Genomic DNA, 18,864 nt, shown 5'->3' on the forward strand with positions numbered 1-18,864 from the left:
GCGATGACAATAATCAAGATTCAGGGACCGTGACCACGAATAAATTTCAACAGAAAGTAATGGTTTAACCTTACTTCTACACGAAGATAACTGAAAACAACTTTTGAAGTTGCTACTTGATTCATTCTTTCATTGCTTCGTGACTTGCTTCCATTAATGCTCTTTTTTTCAAAAAAATTATTTGTATTTCTACACAATATCCAGAGATAAGTTTTTTTATTCTACGGAAACATTTTAATATAAATATTTCGATGATTTATTAATTAAAGGCAAAAACTTCTGTGAGACGGTCTCACGGTTCATATTTTGTGAGACGAATATCTTATTTGAGTCATTTATGAAAAATATTATTTTTTATACTAAGAGTATTACTTTTTATTGTGAATATCTGTAAGGTTCACCTGTCTCATATATAAAAATTAGCGAGATCGTCTCGCAAAAGACATAGATTTATGGCAAAAACTTGTGTGAGACGGTCTCACGGGTATTATTTGTGAGACGGATCTTTTATTTGGGTCACTCATGAAAAAGTATCACTTTTTATGCTAAGAGTATTACTTTTTATTGTGAATATGGGTAGGGTTGACCCGTCTCACAGATTATGATCCGTGAGACGGTCTCACATGAGACTCACTCTAGATTTATACTGAAATATACGTAAAACACCGAAAATATAACGATAAAATTGAATCACATTAAAGTTTAAACTGAATAATTTTCTACACGAATTATAATATAACTTAACAATATTTTATCGAATAAATCTTGCATAATTTGATTTCGAACCATATTTTTATCACATTTGAAATCTATAGAATTCAAAAATTCTAAAAATAAAAAATAAATCAATAGTCAATTTCACAATTAAAATTGTCCACTGGAAAAATATACCGAACAAAACATTTTATCTTCGGAAATATCATTTTTTTTAAAAAAAAAAGGTAAAATAATGACTAAAGAGCACCTAAATCCCATCATTAAAATATATATATAAGCTTCATAAATATATTAAAGCTGAAGAAATCCTGAAATAATGGGGCAGCTACTGCAGCAACAATGAGTGCCCCGTGAAGTAGTGGGCTATAGTGCAGTGAAATGAAACTCACGGGGAATGGAATAATGCCCAAATAAATCAAAATTAACTAACTTCCAACTGAGACAAACCAACCACTCACCTACGTCACAACCTCAAAATTTATTATCAGAATTCATGCAATTATTGACCAAAATCATCATCAATTCTTAATCACATGAAATATTAAAACTTAATCAAGGGAACTTATGTGTTATACTTGGATGGATCAAGAATAGTAGTATCTTTTTACAAGATCCCATTAATTAAAACTGTTTTTTAATAGAGGAACAAAGTAACAGTAAGGCTTCTATAAATACCAATGCTTTGTCTTCTCCACTACCAACCATATTCCCATTTCCAAATCTTTTCCAAGAAATGAACTACTTGGGGAGAAGTACCTTTTCCTGTCTTCAAGTAAGATAATTAGCACTTCAATTTTTTTTCACAGAAGTAAATGGAAACACAACCACATTTAGCATTTCAATGTCTGTATATTGAATGGGACATTTGCAGCTGTTTGATGCTTTTTTTTACATGCATTTCTTGATGTAGTACATTCGATCAACATTTACATCACATTGTTTGCGAAATTGTTGAATTGGATTCAGATTCTTGCACTGGTCCTCGGTGTTATGAGCGGAGTTGAATGCAGAAAGGCAAGAATTCTGAAGTCATTTGAGTATTCAGCCATCAGTTGCAGGAGTCACAGTGCATCAATAGAAGAATTTGGTGGGGTTGGAGATGGAGTTACATTGAACACAAATGCATTTCAAGAAGCAGTTAACCAGCTAAGCCAATATGGTTCAGATGGTGGGGCTCAGCTCTTTGTTCCTGCTGGTAAATGGTTAACAGGAAGCTTCAATCTCACAAGTCATTTCACTCTGTATCTCCATAGTGATGCAGTTCTTCTTGCCTCTCAGGTCTCTCCTCTCTCTCTCTCTTTCATGGGCCGGTTTTATAGTTAATTACTTTTAATTTAATTCTTCCATTACTTCCTATAAATCTGATTCTTGTATTATATTTTGACACTAAATACAATAAGTCAAAGTTTCAACCACCTCACCCAAGCCACTTTAGCTTAGTGGCACCATACTCTCAGAAATGCGAGAGAGATATAGGTTCAAGTCTTCCCCCCACCCCCAAATTAAAAAAAAAAAGTGTTTTCAACCACATCACTTAACATTTATTAGCAATGTACATTTATTTCAGGATATAAGTTCCTGGCCTGTTGTTGATCCCTTGCCATCCTATGGTCATGGAAGAGATGCGGCTGGGGGACGATACATCAGTCTCATCTTTGGGACAAATCTCACTGATGTTGTGATCACAGGTAAAATTCTACTTAAACATCAGCAAAGATAAACCCAAAAATTCAAGAGAGAGGAACGATTTGATGGATTTTACTTTTACCAGCTAACACTTGAGATTTTGTAAATATCATGTCTCCATTCTTTTTTCATTTAGAAATTGTGCCCCACTGGAATCCACCCCCTATGTGCGAGAACATTTTCTTTATCAGTAGCATATGTTAGTCATGTGTTGGTTGAGGAACAGTTCAAATGTCACTTAGGTTAATTGACTTGAAAATTATAGCTTTTAGCAGAGTAGCAATGGTTCGATCCTACCTTACTATTGTTTTCTTGGGTTTTTTGGCCATCTCGCACAGGTGAGAATGGTACAATTGATGGTCAAGGTGAACTATGGTGGTGGCAGTTTCACGGGAAAAAGCTAAAATATACAAGACCTTACCTTATTGAAATCATGCATTCAGGCAACATCCAAATTTCCAATCTAACACTCGTGAATTCTCCATCATGGAATATTCACCCTGTTTACAGCAGGTCAATATGCATGCTCCCGAGTGTTTTTCTATGGCTTTATTTCTTTCAATTTTACAACTAGCTCTATATTATGATTTACCAGTGTTAATATTTATGTAAAATTGCAGCAATATAATTATACAAGGCATTACAATCCTAGCACCAATAACATCACCGAACACAGATGGGATAAATCCAGGTCAGTTGTCTTCTGTAGCCTTTGAACACTTGTCCAGAAGCGTGAACATCTACACATTTTTATGATCTGAAGGGGGGTCTACGAGTGTGTGATATCCAAACAACTATGGCATGAGTCAACATTTTCACAGACCGATGGCGAATGCAAATGTTTATTGGTGGAACCTTTTGCTTAGAATCTTACATACACAGGCCTGTGAGTCCGAGATGTGACATAGATTAGTAGGAATGTTCCACTTTTATTCCAACAAAAAATATATCATTTTACTCGACAATAATAGTGGATCTTTCATTGAAATAATGTTGCCACCATTGAAAATGATTCAACTCCATTCCTCAGTTGAACATCAGACTCAAAAAGTTTTCATGTGTACACAGATTCTTGCACAAACACAAGAATTGAAGACAACTACATCGTCTCCGGAGATGATTGTATTGCAGTAAAAAGTGGGTGGGATGAATACGGTATAAGCTACGGAATGCCTACAAAACAACTACTAATAAGACGCCTCACCTGTGTTTCACCTTACAGTGCCGCCATAGCCTTAGGGAGTGAAATGTCAGGCGGGATTGAAGATGTGAGAGCTCAAGACATAACAGCCATTCACACAGAATCAGGTATCAGAATCAAGACAGCAGTAGGCAGAGGTGGCTATGTAAAAGACATATATGTAAAAGGCATGAATTTACATACCATGAAATGGGTATTCTGGATGACCGGAAACTACGGCTCTCATGCTGACAACCATTATGATCCAAACGCGCTACCGAAGATAACTGGGATCAACTACCGGGATGTGGTGGCTGAAAACGTATCCATGGCGGCAAGACTAGAGGGAATTTCGGGCGATCCATTCACCGGGATTTGCATTTCTAATGTGACTATAGGGATGGCACTGAAGGCTAAGAAGTATCCATGGACTTGTGTCGAGGTGGAGGGGATTTCAAGTGGGGTGATGCCACCACCGTGTAATCTGCTGCCTGATCAGGGTGAAGAGAAACAAGGAATGTGTGACTTTCCTTCAGACACTTTGGCTATTGAGACTATGGAGCAACAGAAATGTTCCTACAGCATGAATTAATACATGTAATAGCCTTGTCAACTTCTTATTAGAAGCCTTTTTGCAATGAACTGTGACTTGAAACTTCAGTCTTGATTAATTTCTGTATGATTCTTTATTTAGAACTGTAGAACATGATGCAGAAAATATTCAGCTGCCTCTGGAGTATGGCCGGCTCAGACTAAAATCCAATTAATCCATATAAGTATTTAAAAAGAAATTTCAGAGATGAGAATAATTTTAACTGATGCAATGATTTGAAAATCATGTTAAGTCAAATAAATCATATTAACACCAATATTATATGACGTCCTTGAAAATGTTTGCAGGGTTTTTTTATGCATGCACACCAATTGCCAACACTATACTTGGCTCATTGCACCCTTACAAATTAATTATTGTATTTCAAGCGAACTAAACACTTCTATTATTTATGTTTTAGGTGTATATTTGAAGTGCCCTGCTGAAATGATTACTGGGTGCCGATTGAATGCAAATAGGTGAATCAAAACAATTGTTTATTTGATGAAAATATCATAAAAATTATGATATTGTTTTAAAAAAAAACCACAATGTTTCAAAAACATATTTTGACTTTTATACAATTATTTAATTTCGTGCACGAATTTTTTTTTTCAAACACCAAATTATATAGGGCGGTGTCCAACTTAATAATGCTTCATGTCACTGTCAGTACCACCTATTTGCAGGTGAACACTTGCCAAATTCTGACCAACTGTCCTGATTCTTCTACTATCACCACGTTTCAGAGATTCGTTCCCCATATAATCCACAGACTCAACCATCACGATGGACAAAGAACAAAGAACAAAAACCCTTTAATTTTAATTTCTCTCTAGACCAATTTTGAGACGAGAATTGAAAGAAACTTAACGATGAGCAGCTTGATTGGGGTCATGGGCTTCACAGAAATACTACGTCCCAAGATTACATTTTTCTTGTGGGAATTCTTCAAGAAATTTATAATTTTCACTCTCTTCAAGCTCATGGGCTTCTCAGGCACTCCTGAAACTGAAACACGTCTCCAAGAAAATCAGACCCGGAAGCCCACCGAACTAATACGGAAACTACTTCCGGTGATCGAGATCTCTGAACAGTCCGCCAACGCCCACGCCGGAAGCGGAGAAATATCAGGAAGCTGCGCGGTTTGCTTGTGCGAGTATCTGGGAGGAGAAGAAATCAGGTGCTTGCGGACTTGTGAGCACGTTTTCCACCGGAGTTGCCTGGACCGTTGGATGAACCGCGATCAGTGGACCTGCCCGCTGTGCAGAACCCCGATTACGCCGCCTCAAATTTCATTGCTAGCTGTTAGTGTTTTCGTCGACCAGGACTCAGAAGATCATGGCACGTAAATTTCTGTTTCTTTAAAAAGATTTATGGATTTGCCTATTTATTTTACTAATAATAATCAATATTCTAATTTTACACTTGATATTGATTTAAAACTAGGTCCAATTCGAATATCTTTCCACCACGTCAAGATAAAATGGTTCCTTTTCTTTAAAAAAATGAAATAGTTTTAATTATGGAAATCCATAATAAATAAAGGCATGATTTACTACAAAACTAAATGTGATAAGCGGGGAAATAATAGGAACCTCCTATAATCGTCATGGTCGATAAATAAATAAATGATATTATAAAACGAGAGTAGTAAAAATTTGACTAGAATTTCCTACACCACCACAAAACTATAAGCCACAAGCTACCAATAAAATCATCAAAGCACTCTGTTTTCTCTCACGGTGTATTGTGAACTCAAAAACCAATTAAAGAGAAGCAGTGCGGATGCAAAATCCACGAGTTATTCCCTTATGGAGTTGCTTATCTGAGATTTAGCAGAGGTTGGAGGGACACCAGTGGTCAAGAAATCCCGGTAATCTTTCCGGAAGCTCCAGAGTTTCTCTGCACATTTCCTCATGGTAGGTCTGATGTGCCGAGTGGAACCCAAACATAGCAAGGCTAGTTCAAGAATCTTTTCCATAGCAAATATATTAGCAGGTGATCTCGTAAGTGTTGGATCCATAATTAATATTGCATCTCCACGAGCATATTTTTTCATTGCCTGCAGTTGTGAGAAACAGGTCGAATTTGAGCTAGGAAAGGATATGTATCTATGCTAGCTTCTGAAATGGTGTAAACGCCAGCAAACCTCAGTTATCCTATATTCCCAGGTGATGAGAAGTGATTTCTGAGAATCATGATCAAATTTTTATGAACTGATCGTGACGAATTTTTTAAAAAAACTCACTTGTAGGCCCTTTCGCCAACACTCACAACCGAGTTATGGTATTTCTCTTCCACCTAATGTGGAACAAGCTGTATCTCATTGAAAGCAGTTATATAGGCAAAATTAGATCTATTTGACAGGAGAAAATTATCATACCCATTTCACGGTAACACGCTCCTTGATCTCCCGTTTTGGTTCAATTGGGTGCCTGCCAGTAACAAGCTCCACGAGTAACACTCCAAACGAGTAAACATCACTCTTGTCAGTGAGTTGGTTTGTTTTCATGTATTCAGGGTCCAAGTAGCCGGCAGTGCCTTTAACCAGAGTATAAACATGAGTTGCTCCTGACTCGCCATCAGCACCCAGCCGTGCAAACCCAAAGTCGGCTACTTTTGCTCGTAAATTTTCAGTGAGAAGAATGTTGGAAGACTTGATATCTCTATGTATAATGGGGTGATCTGCGCACTCATTTGTCAAAGATCCCAAAAAAAAATAAATGATCACAAATTTCCTATTGTCTTTATAACAGATTCAAAATGGTGGCAAAAAAATAACACCTGTGTACGTGTGAATATAAGTTACAGCATGAGCCACGTCAGTTGCAATATCAAGCCGAGAAGCAAAATCAAGAACATTACCATGGATGCCTGCACAATATGCAAAAAGATCATAAATATGCGTGTAAGACAATTTAGTGTTTTTTTTGGGGTGGGGGTGGGGACCCCCAATAGAACAAGACCTGGGAAATAATTTTGTGTAATAAGGTAGAAAAACTTACCATCCAAATGCTCCCTAAGGGTTCCATTTGGGACATACTCAACAACAAGAAGCCTCTCGTCTTTATGCTCCAAAAACCCATAAAATTTTACGAGGTTCAAATGCTCAATTTGTGCCAAAGTTTGGACCTCGGTTTCAAACTCAATCCCTAAATGGTTATCATAAACAATCTGTAGAAAAGGAAGAACTTTAAAACCAATGGTACAAGGCTGAAAAAGTTCATGTTCTATCACATATTTCATGCTTTTGGGGAGAAAACCGAAAGAAAATGAGGAACATAAAATAATATCCACTGAACTCTAACTTCCCAACCTTCTTGGCACGTTTAATTGCCACCAAAGTTCCATCCTCTAGTTGACCCTTGTAGACAATCCCAAAACCACCTTGTCCAATTTTGAAACTAGGTGAAAAATTGTTGGTGGCTTTGTAAATCTCTTCGATGGTGAATTTAACACTGCCAGGTTCTTTTGAGTGAGTTGAAGCATTTGAATTACCATAAATGACGCGTCTCCTCTCGCTGCCCGAAGTTGAAGCGCCTGATACAAAAAATTTCGACGAACCATAAAATTCCTTATTCATATTCAACTTGCATTCCGGCACATCGAATGCGGAAGAAGGTGGCATCTTCAATTTAAAATTGTTTCTGAAAGTGATTTGAGCCGCACAATAGCATGAAATTAAGTTCCTGGGATTTTTGTTTCCAGTAAATTATCTTACGTGAATAAATCATGACAGAGAGACATTTTGTATCCAAAGAAACATGATCATCAAACAATGTGTATCAGCAAAATCATCTTTTTCATAATATCTGTAATACCTATTCAATTAGCAAACTTTACATGATACGATTTCATCAATCAATGCCCTTTTGCAAAAATCTGAGCATATCAACCTCTTCAATACCATACAGCACAAACTGAGTAAATTTTTTTAGCAAGTCCCTGAGGCTGCCCCCAATTAATGAAAGTTTGGGGAATAATCAATCTTCTTTTTTGAAAAATAACCCACCGTGCATTCAACTACACTTTGGAACGGATTTTATTTGCCAAAAGTAGCGATGTATGTGTCTTTTAAAGTATACCTATATGAGAAGCTGAATTTTTTTTAAGGAAACTGTGAATATAAATGGCCTCGGTATTGTTAACTTGGTTATCTTCAAGATTAAAATAATTTTTGCCATTGCCGAGCTATTCCATTCGAACCTGGTTTTGGCAATATGATATAAAGTTGTGTTATTTACTGAACCGAGCCATAGCTCTACCGCAAGAACTATGGTAAATGAGTCCCTATCGTTCCTTGAACGACGCAATGTCTACTACTCTCTACTTGGGGGATTTATCTCTATCTCAGTGTTTCTAGTTAGTTCGTGGCGAGAATTCAAGCTCTACCAGCTAAATATTTGAAACTATTCAATACATTTTCTGTGGCACCATTGGCTTACTATTTCCTCTACCGTTGTCCGTGGGTCTGCTGACACTTCCGATAATTTGTTCGCTTAATTTCTTTAGTCTATAATCTCAATTATAGCTCTTTGTTACCTTAATTTTAATTTCATTACTTTATCTCAACTAATATTTATAATTATTATAATCATACTCAATATTTATCCGAACAATTCTTTCAGACCAAAAACTATGCATCAAAGCAACACGTAAGAATAATTTTTTTTTGAAAAAAAAAACACAAGCCAAATCTGATTGAAACACCCTATAAATGCACAGACAAAAAAAGCTTCAAGACACTTATTAAAAAGTTTACAAAAAAAAAATCGTTTACCAGAAGAATCAGTGAAGACATTGCTCGTGCTTTTCGACGAACAAACAGGAGTGAAGCATCCCAGCAGAGTGTCGGTGATGGAGCGGATACCGCTCCTATAGGCGGCGCTTTGGAAAGATTGCGAGTAGTATGCGGAGGAAGCCGACGAATCTGCTACTTCATCCAGTGTATTGAGGGCGGAGCCCCTCCGTAAACCGCCGGGGCGTGGACTTTTCATGGCGGATCAATCCAATCGTACGACAACTGTGAAATATGAGAGAATAGAAAGAGATGGCGGTTAAGCTTGCAATTACAATATTCAATTGGTTTGGTTAATTAATTCCACCAAATCGCACCTAACCAAAATCTTTTTAAAATAAGAAAAATAAAATAAAAAACTGATTATTAAAATAATCAGAGTAATGCAATTCAACTAATCAAAATTAAAATAATCCCCCTAATTCACTTTTTCAAATTTAATTAAAATAATTAATAATTGTAAAAAAACTAATAAGTCAATTATGGTAATTAAATTTGTTAATCTTTAGCTCAACAGAATTCTAGCCTATCCTAGTTACCAAATATTGTTTATATATGTTTTAATAATCATTAGAATCATATATCTATTCTATTTAATTAAAGTATTCTATTTAATTAAAGTTGACACATAATAGTAACTACCTAATAAGACACCAATTTTTTTTCCCAACTTTATCTTCATATGATATTAATATTACACTTTTGTTTTTTGTTTTAAAATTTCAACACATTTTTTTTTATTTTAACAATTCATATATCAATTTAATCTCTCCATAATTTGTCAAATTCTATTTTAGTCAATCGATAATGATAAAAAATAGAAAAAAATATTATACATACATGTATCACGTGTACAGAGTAACTAGTAAATATAATTAGTCAACTCAAATTCTGTTAGGCTCGCCTAATTATCAAATGAATGACAATATGTATAATTTATATTATCAAATTATTAAATAATAACGATTTAAGCGCGTAATTGCTATTTCATGATAGTATAATTTTTAATAAAAAAAATTAATTGTCATGTTCGTAGATTATTAATAGAATATGAAGATAAAATATATCATGATTACTATTTCCATATTAGTATAATACGATATATTTTAATTTATATATAAAAAAATGTTATTATCATTGAGTTTACGATCCAACCGTGCTTGGGTCAGCAGTGATTAATTTTGTTTTTTGTTTTCCCACAATTAGCCTACCATATATCTAGTCAATTAATTAAATTATAATATTGCCGAAATGTCGTCATCATCTGGGAGTTCTTGTCGTCATCGTCGGTAGTTCATTCCCCGAATATATTCTATCTCGAAAACACCAAGTCATAATCAAATTGAGCAATACTGGATGAATCCGGTAATAATCCAAACATAAGCTGAGAGAAAATTAACCCTCCCTCTTCCCAGGAGGGTGAAACTACATGAATTCCCCTAACAATTTTAAATTAACTGACCAGCATAAATTGCAGGGAAAAAGCAGAAAATCTCGAGGGGTCGTCGAAGAGGCTCCGGATCATAGAGGTTCTCGAATGGCATTTCAAGCCTCTTCACTCCCTAGTTCATCCATAGTTCATCCATATATATCCGATTCGTTTTGTGACTATTTTCTGTTGTATCTTGTTACCTATCTAGAAAAACTTCCTATATAATGGTCGATAAAATTTCACTCGAGAACTTTCTCACCCGTGGAGAAGAGGTTCCACACCAAAGTGCCGATGATGTATAACACGACGGCCACTTTGAACACGTCATCCCAAGAACCTGATGTACGAATGAAGATTTAATCAAACAATAGTAGGCTATACAAAACATGGGAAGGTTGCGAAGAACAGTGATTCCGGGAAATGTTTATGTCATGCAGAAAAATGAGGATGAGGTTGGCTTTTACCCTTTTGGAGTATGTATCCAGTTGCAGCAGTACCAAAGACGCCAGCAAGTACACCAGCTGTGTTAGAAAGTCCTAGCAAGACTCCCTGGAATAGAAAGAAGCGTATATCACCATGGAAATTCAGAGCCAACATGTCTTTTCATGTAGATGTCACATTGTGCAGGAAGTGTGACTTGGCATAATCGATTTTACACAGTAATTACTGAGCATTTTTTCTCCTATTGTCAAAATGTTAGATCCAAGTTTCTGGAAAAAAATAATTTCATTCACTTGTAGTTTATAAATAAATTTGACAAATCCCACAAGAGTCAGGGACATTGAAGGGCATTCTCGTCATGCTATTCCATAATCTAGGATGGTTCAATACACATGAAACATGACTTGTTGTGCTGAAAGTATTCAGAGCCAGCTCTGATATCATTTGGCGAAAATTTAAGCCAAGTTGATAGATAGGTCCGTTGTACTCGATTATAAATAATTTAAATGCACGTCCAACAATATTACAATGGAAAGATGAGAAACAACTCACAGCATAGCGTGGCCCAATATCTTGGTGATTCGAGTATAGCCCGGACTGAGAGAATGCATCTGATCCCTGTGAATTTTATGCTAAATGCATTTAACAAGGTAATTCAGACAGAAACATGACAAGTGGTATGCTCAGACAATAGTTTCAACCTGACTGCAGGCCATGCACAGCACTGCTAAAGCAGGTGTATTCACTTTACTAAGTTGTGTTAGGAAGAAAGCTGGACCCAAAAATCCAATTGTTTGCATTATCTGAAAGGATCAAGTTTTTGAGAAGAGTCATTCTCTCTGTACTATACAAGGGCAATATAATCATCTAAATACAACTGTAGATTTTCTTCTGTTGCATGTAAGGTTCATTCATAAGAAACAACACAATGCAGGTTTGAAGACTCGAAGATTTCTAATATTTTTCAAAAGAAAACAACTGTGCTTGCCTTGCGAACTGATGTAATGGAAAGGCCTTTGCTCACAAGGGTATCTGCAATCCAACCACCTATATTAGCAAAAACAGCCATGGTCAGCCATGGCAGCACACACAGTAGTCCAGATTCGGTGAGGTTAAACTTCAACACCTGCTCATGCAAAAACAAGCGACTGGAAGTATCAGCTTGGTCGTCCAGTTTTCTTGGTGTATTAATATAAAACCCACCAACTAAATTTCCAACTTACGAGGTCTCCATACAGAAAAGGGAAAGAGATCGCTGAAACAAAATTTTTACAAATAAAGATCATCCAAAGCTAACAAACCTGGTTATAGTAGGTAGGCATCCATGTCAAAAGAATAAACGTTCCCCAATTATGACAGAAATGGGAGATAATCAGAGCCCAAACAGGTGCTTTTGATAGAATTTTCTTCCATGGAATTTCAGAAACAGGTCCCTTGGATAGGGAGCCTCCCAAGATCAGTGCTTTTTCTTCCATGCTCAGATGTGGATCTTCTTTTGGTGAGCTGTACGCCTGCAATAGGTTAAACACAACGAAAAAGAAAATGAGACAGAGCAGGAGCAGGAGCAGTAGCAGTAGCAGTAGCAGTTTTGCTCAAATACTAGGCCAATGAAAAATGCCAACTTTCAAATGTCTCCAGTCATCTTTAAGGAGAAAGATTGATACCATCCCACTATGCCCTATGGAGGAAATATACGAGACCAGTAAAAGTAGCCCGATACAGCAACAAGAGAAACAATAAAATAAATCTCCTTAAGTTCCAGATTTCTACACGATGTAAGTTTATTCTCAGCAAAATTCTCAAGAAAATTAGCAAGCGTTGAAATAGAGAGAGAGCAGAGTTAAGTAGCACAGCGGAGAGCCCAGATCTTTTCTTTGTAAAATCCTTTAATCAAAATGGGTTGCTCATTCATTACAACAAGCAAATAAAAGTTCAGGTTTTCAAACATACCACCACTAGTAAATTTGTATGTGTTGAGAGAATGATTTAGCAGAAAGAAGTAAGGCCTTACTTTGCTCAACCACATTGCAAACCAGATGGTTCCAAGTGATCCAAAGGAATAAAATACAGATGGCCACCCAAATTTGTTGATCAACATAGGCGAGAAGGCCAATCCTATCACTGAACCAAGATACATGCCGCTGTATACCAGCGCAAGAGATCTGCTCCTCTCAGAGACAGGAATCCATTTAGACAACAAATTGTTCATAGCAGGCATAGCAACTCCCTGATTACAGAACGCTTACCATTGTAAATGAAAATTCAAAACACTCACAAACAAGGTTGCAAAGTAAGATTTGATTGACTAAACAAACGTTATCATATCAGTCACTGTGCTTTCTCACAGTCAGTGATTTAACCCTTCTACATCCATGTACGTGAGAAAAACGACTGTTACCCAAATAAATCAAAATCAATTAAAAATCTGATTTGTCAATTGTCATATAAGTAGAAAAAAAAATAGCTATGAACAACATATCACTAGAGCATCATGTTGAAGTAATAGTCACTATTATTTAACGAACAACACCTTAATAGCACCAATATTCAACAACATACATTTGCAGATCAAGTTGCTAGCAAGTAAATAAATGAATGGATGACATCTCATTTCTACAAGTGCTTGCCCTACCTTGGATACTTGGTAGAAGAACTGAAACAGTGTCAGAATGCTCAATGAAATAGAGAAGCCACGTTATGCCAATCGATAGACTATAAACCAGACTTGATAGGATTCTCTTCATTTCAATGTCGAGCCAATGGGAAACTTAGAAAATTCATCTTCGACAGGAAAAAGACAGAGAATACAAACACAAAATCTGTTGAATCTATAGAAAATGTTGCATGTCATACTTTCCGGTTTCAACACCATTCTTGAGAAGGCAGAGTAGTATATCTATGTCGGGATACTCGAGAAAAGTTATAAATGTTAGATACGATAATGGACAAAAGGAATGTGCCGCATCTTCTGATCAGGAATAACTAATGAATAAACCAAAATATTTTGTCAGAGAAGTGCATAAGAAGCTAACCTCGCCAATTCCCATGAAGGCACGCATGACAAGCAAGAATGGAAGCCCTAATCTGGCAGCTAAAGGTGTCAATATTGTAGCAGCAGACCACCAAACTACTCCAAAGCCAAGAACTACCTTCCCACCAATTTTATCAGCCCAAATGCCCCCAACAATCTGCAGGAGTGAATAAATTCTGTTAGAGAACCGATTTCGTACTAACTCAAGTGGCAGCCTAAGTTGAAGGTGTAAACGTTTCTTTGGATAAGAGGCCTAAATTACTTAATGAAGCAGGTTGTCCAAGCCAACAAGCACAAAGATGTCTCAAATCTAATTGCCAGGATCATGCGATGGTGAAACTTAAAAAAAAAAGGTGGGTTTCTTCACTAGAGTATGGCACACGCTATTATGTTTCTTTCTATTATAAGCTATGATATTAAATATAAAGGCAGCAAGAGTAGCTAATACCTTTATTAACATTTAAGACAATTGCAAATTCAATTTTTCCTTAAACATAAAAATGAATTTTAGTACCACCACATTATAGCACATTTAATGTGAATGTGAAATAAAAATATTAGGTTATAAACCCGTGATGTTATAACACCAAGTAGACAAGTTTTTTTGTAATTCAAGCCTGATAGGTGATATAACCCCGTGAGTTTATAAGCTAAACTTCATTAGTTTTAATATTCGATGTGGAACATTTTTAACAAGAAGTCACAATGATTCACTAAAACAGAACCATGTCATACTTGACATTATGTAATACATATTCAATAAATAACTTATTGAGGTTTTATCAACATGTGAAAATTACCTGTGTGAGAAGATATCCCCAGAAGAAAGAAGACTGAATTAGACCAACAGTAGCACTGTTCCAGTTGAATTCCTTTGACATTGGAAGTATAGCTATACTCATATTCACCTGGATAACAAATACAATACTTGTTATTGTTTGTTGAATGATACTGTCTCGATTAAGCCAGTTGGCCCAGTCCCACGAACGGAACATGATGGCACCTGACTCCATGAGTTAACTTGGACAAAATATAACTCTAAAGTAGAAAGCTTAACTGGATGTAAAAAGAAAGAAGAAAATTCAAAAGGAAAGAATACAAGAAACCTTACACGGTCCATATTACATAGCAGAAATGCAGAAAAACAAAGCAGCACCATCACCCAGCGCTTTGGGAACTGCTCCCACCATGGTTTCCCTTGCTCAACTCCTTCGAGTAATACTGCTCCACTCACCCCCTCGGGTGATACAAGTGACTCCAACCCACTTTCTCTTATGTCAAGCTCTTCAGATTTGAAGTTCGCTCTAGTCCTCATCGTTGTTGAGCGCTTCGAAAGCAGCACTTGTCTTTCAATAAAACAAATTTTATCAGACTTCCCAGATTGAAAAATTCTATCAAGGAAAGCAAAACAATGACGACGCCTGCTTATTCCACTTATTCTTCTTGTATTAAAGGACGCATTGAACTTTTTTTTTAGTTGGTGTGGAACAGGCACGGACAGAGGCGGATTTGCTTTTGTGTGGAACAATGAGTAAGTTATTAAACTTTCGCCTTCAGAATGGAATCTGTTTTGAGGTAGGATGTGTGCCAAGCTGAGTGAAAATCTTCCCCGAGGTGGATACATCTCCCTGTAAATCATATTACGATTTCTACAGCGTGTAGCAGCAATGGTTGATCGCTCTCCAGTTTGATGACCTGCATATTATTCGTGAAATATTTGTGCTGGTAAGTAAATAAATAATAGGATGCTTCTATTGCAATCTAAAAAGAGAAATAAAAGAGCAAAGCATACATAGAGCAAATCAATTTGGATATTGATGTGTCCACACAAATAACTGCTCGCATGTAAAGCCTTATGCATGCACATGCTACTGCTACGGATTAAATTTTTTCATGTTTGTGCCATATTCTGCCTCATTCTCCAACTTGCATTTTTCCCTCAACTTCTAAATGAACTCAATTGCACCATGTTTCGGTCATTTCAGCACATTCCCAACACTTATTTCAAGTTAAAAAGAGCAATAAAACTTAATTATCCTATTGAAACCAAACCCATATCAGCGTACAAAGCTTCAGTAAGAATCTCAGTAGTTGCCAATTAATATCCGGTTGAATGTCCTGAATTTCATTACAGTGAGATGAATTACGGATTTAATTGCCGCACCAAAGTTGGGCATTCCATCTTTTGCGCAATTCGTAGCAACAGCTAAGCACTCACACAACGTTACTCAAAGCAAATATATTTTAAAAAAACGAAGACTAAATATACGTGTAGTCTGTATTTCTTCCCCTTGCCCACACCCACAAAGCACGCGAGCGCGTGTCCAAATGGAGAAGCATGTTCAAGCGAAAATCACAATCACATAGTACAAAATTACCAGAGGCAATGAAGGAGCCAAAATTCCGGTGCGACACGACGGCGCCGATAGCCATCGCCGTAGGAGAATTTGAATCAGCAGCCCACTATTTGTACGCTTCAAATTGAATTAATTCACAATCATTCGTGAATAATAAATTTTTTAAGCTCCAATTTACTCCGACGACCGACTGCTGCGTAACGTTGAGTGGATAATATATGATGGGAGGTGGTGTAGATTGTTTTTTTATTTAATTTTTTTAATAAAAAGCGGGAAAATATAACACAGAAGGCTGAGAAATCGACACGTTTGCCACGTGGCCCACAAAGGAATATACCCGTGACTGGTGTTAAGGGGTAATTAATGTTGCATTCAAGTCCCAGTGTTTATGTAAGATGGCCGATTATTTATCACTTTATAATTAAAAATTATTAATATATCACCTGGTTTCCAAAGTCGTGAATTACATATAAAATATTCAAAAACTATTTTTAATTAAAATTTGTAATAAATATACATTTAAACAATTATTTAAAATATATTTTTTATAATTATAAATGTGTTTACATAGATTTTCTATAAAAATATTTTGATTATAATTTTCGATTGTAATGTATTACTTGTTTGATCCGTTTTTATTTTAAAAATACATCTCAATTATTCTTAAAAATTATATTTAGAGAATCAAAAACATACTAATTTTTTTTTACCTATAACACTGAAAATGGTTTTAATTATTTGTTCGTACAATACCTAGATCTTCGACAAAATCTGACCATCAAAAAAATGTGACACACTACTAAGATATCTGGGACAATACGAGAGGATGCAATCATCTACTATATTTAGTATTCTACATCGTGTTACACTTTGCTCAACAAGTCTCGTTTGCGCAAATTATTAAAAATTGAACACATTAAACATCATTGATGAACAAAATACAATTATCATTTAAAAAAACATTTGATTCATTTATTTTTTTAATTTAAAAGTATCAACATATTGTTTTAATAATTCATGTAAACAGAGCTTATTTGAGTAAAATATAGCATGATTTGGAATACCAAGTATGACAGAAGATTTCGTCGGATGGTTCTGTGGAGTTTATGGTAGAACAGAAATGACGTGGTGTCGAATGCGAATAGTAGGTCGGCAACCGTTATCTGTTAGTCAGCTTTGGACCTTCGTTCTCAGTGGCAAACAACTCATCAGATGTCATTGCACCCTCCTTCTTCACATAGGCAGTAAATCATTAATTGTTGGAAGAATCTCAATAATCTTTTCTGAAATTTAACCTCGAAGCAACGATTTTTTCTAGACTTGGTATCGTTGGATGACTGCATTATCAGAAACCATCTTAGATCAGTTGTGGCCAGTATTCATGGCAGTTTGGCAAGTACTTGCAATCACACAGTTGCCCAAACACTAGAGATTAGGGAAGCTCTCAGTTAGATAAAGATTTGTACATTTCAAATATAATCACTGAGTTTGATGCTCTCTTAATTGTTGACACCTTAAATTCCTCGGAACCGGACTCATTTAGATCTCATTATTGAAGATTGCAATATTTTAGATTTGGATATTGATGCAGCTAAAATAAATGAGTCGAATAGACTCCGTACGTGGAATCCGGCTGATTAGTATACTAGTCTACTGGGCCTGTAAATGGGCTCACCAGGCTGGTAAACGGATCCACGTGGGCAACATATCTTTAATTTTCTGGGCGTCACCTGCGTCACGAACACTCGTCAAGTGGGCGTCGGGAGGGTTCCCGACGTAGACACTCCGACGCTCAAGTCAGTAAGCAGTCCAAAGAAAATTCAGAGAACTAAAGAACTTTTATGAAAATGAGAGCATACCTCAAATTGTCAAGAGCTTCCTCTATTTATAGATTTTTAAGAGCGTCTGATGAGCTTAATGTGCTTGGGCTTCTCCAAGCATAATCAATGATTTGGACCTCAATAGCACTAAGCCCAATCGATTCTATTAATCCAACAAATAATTGGTCTTATACCCATCAGATATCCTATTCGTTTATTTTGTTATTGCTAGAAGATCAGTGAATCACGTTGCTTATGCATTAGTTAAGGCTAGTGTTTTTTTTGTTTGGTCTTGAAGATCGAGTTATTCCTCCATCTTATGTAATTCACGATGTAATCTCAACCGATTTGGTTTAATATATATCTACAATTTTATTCAAAGAAAAAACATGCATCAAATGAATTGTAGTATATACATGCCATTGTGAATGGACCCGTTGACCAAGCCTTGCAATATTGTAAAAAAAAAAAGAGTGAGTCTCATGTGAGACTGTCTCACGGATACTAATATGTGAGACGGATCAACCCTACCCATGTTCACAATAAATAGTAATACTTTTAGCATAAAAATATATTTTTTCATGGATGACCCAAATAAGAGATCCGTCTCATAAATTCGATCGTGAGACCGTCTCACACAAGTTTTTGACAAAAAAAATTTGGTTGACGATGAGATTAATCGGAAAGTTATCTAAATCGCTTTATTTTATTTTACAACAATAATATAATAGTTTCTAAATTTTCATATACAAAATATAATAAAATTTAGAAATATATTTTTAAAAAATAAACAATGCACTGTCTCAA

At 36.0% G+C, this 18,864-nt stretch overlaps 4 protein-coding genes across 4 annotated transcripts; 2 read left to right on the forward strand and 2 right to left on the reverse strand.

The window, feature by feature from the left end:
* Positions 1–1,341: 1,341 nt before the first annotated feature.
* Positions 1,342–4,243, forward strand: LOC140822174 (probable polygalacturonase). The gene is made up of 6 exons (XM_073182914.1): positions 1,342–1,489; positions 1,684–1,995; positions 2,285–2,405; positions 2,742–2,916; positions 3,024–3,094; positions 3,472–4,243. Exons 1-6 carry the CDS (start codon positions 1,451–1,453, stop codon positions 4,173–4,175), a joined length of 1,422 nt encoding a protein of 473 aa, XP_073039015.1. The 5' UTR covers positions 1,342–1,450; the 3' UTR covers positions 4,176–4,243.
* Positions 4,244–5,050: 807 nt separating this feature from the next.
* Positions 5,051–5,527, forward strand: LOC140822218 (brassinosteroid-responsive RING protein 1-like). Its single transcript, XM_073182960.1, has one exon. It carries the CDS (start codon positions 5,051–5,053, stop codon positions 5,525–5,527), a length of 477 nt encoding a protein of 158 aa, XP_073039061.1.
* A 32-nt stretch (positions 5,528–5,559) lies between these two features.
* LOC140822256 (calmodulin-binding receptor-like cytoplasmic kinase 2) lies at positions 5,560–9,261 on the reverse strand. The gene is made up of 6 exons (XM_073183000.1): positions 8,959–9,261; positions 7,495–7,718; positions 7,184–7,352; positions 6,963–7,052; positions 6,562–6,863; positions 5,560–6,240 (listed from the first exon to the last, which is right to left on the reverse strand). The coding sequence occupies exons 1-6, from the start codon at positions 9,173–9,175 to the stop codon at positions 5,980–5,982; spliced, it is 1,263 nt and encodes a 420-aa protein (XP_073039101.1). The 5' UTR covers positions 9,176–9,261; the 3' UTR covers positions 5,560–5,979.
* Positions 9,262–10,296: 1,035 nt separating this feature from the next.
* LOC140821795 (ascorbate transporter, chloroplastic-like) lies at positions 10,297–16,486 on the reverse strand. Its single transcript, XM_073182397.1, has 11 exons — positions 16,259–16,486; positions 14,992–15,575; positions 14,681–14,788; positions 13,882–14,037; positions 12,861–13,076; positions 12,151–12,360; positions 11,838–11,975; positions 11,551–11,652; positions 11,402–11,467; positions 10,873–10,957; positions 10,297–10,745 (listed from the first exon to the last, which is right to left on the reverse strand). Exons 1-11 carry the CDS (start codon positions 16,311–16,313, stop codon positions 10,648–10,650), a joined length of 1,818 nt encoding a protein of 605 aa, XP_073038498.1. The 5' UTR covers positions 16,314–16,486; the 3' UTR covers positions 10,297–10,647.
* Between the last annotated feature and the right edge of the window lie 2,378 nt (positions 16,487–18,864).

This window comes from Primulina eburnea, unplaced genomic scaffold, assembly GCF_022965805.1.
Source record: "Primulina eburnea isolate SZY01 unplaced genomic scaffold, ASM2296580v1 ctg739_ERROPOS11973397, whole genome shotgun sequence".
NCBI classification, from domain to species: domain Eukaryota; kingdom Viridiplantae; phylum Streptophyta; class Magnoliopsida; order Lamiales; family Gesneriaceae; genus Primulina; species Primulina eburnea.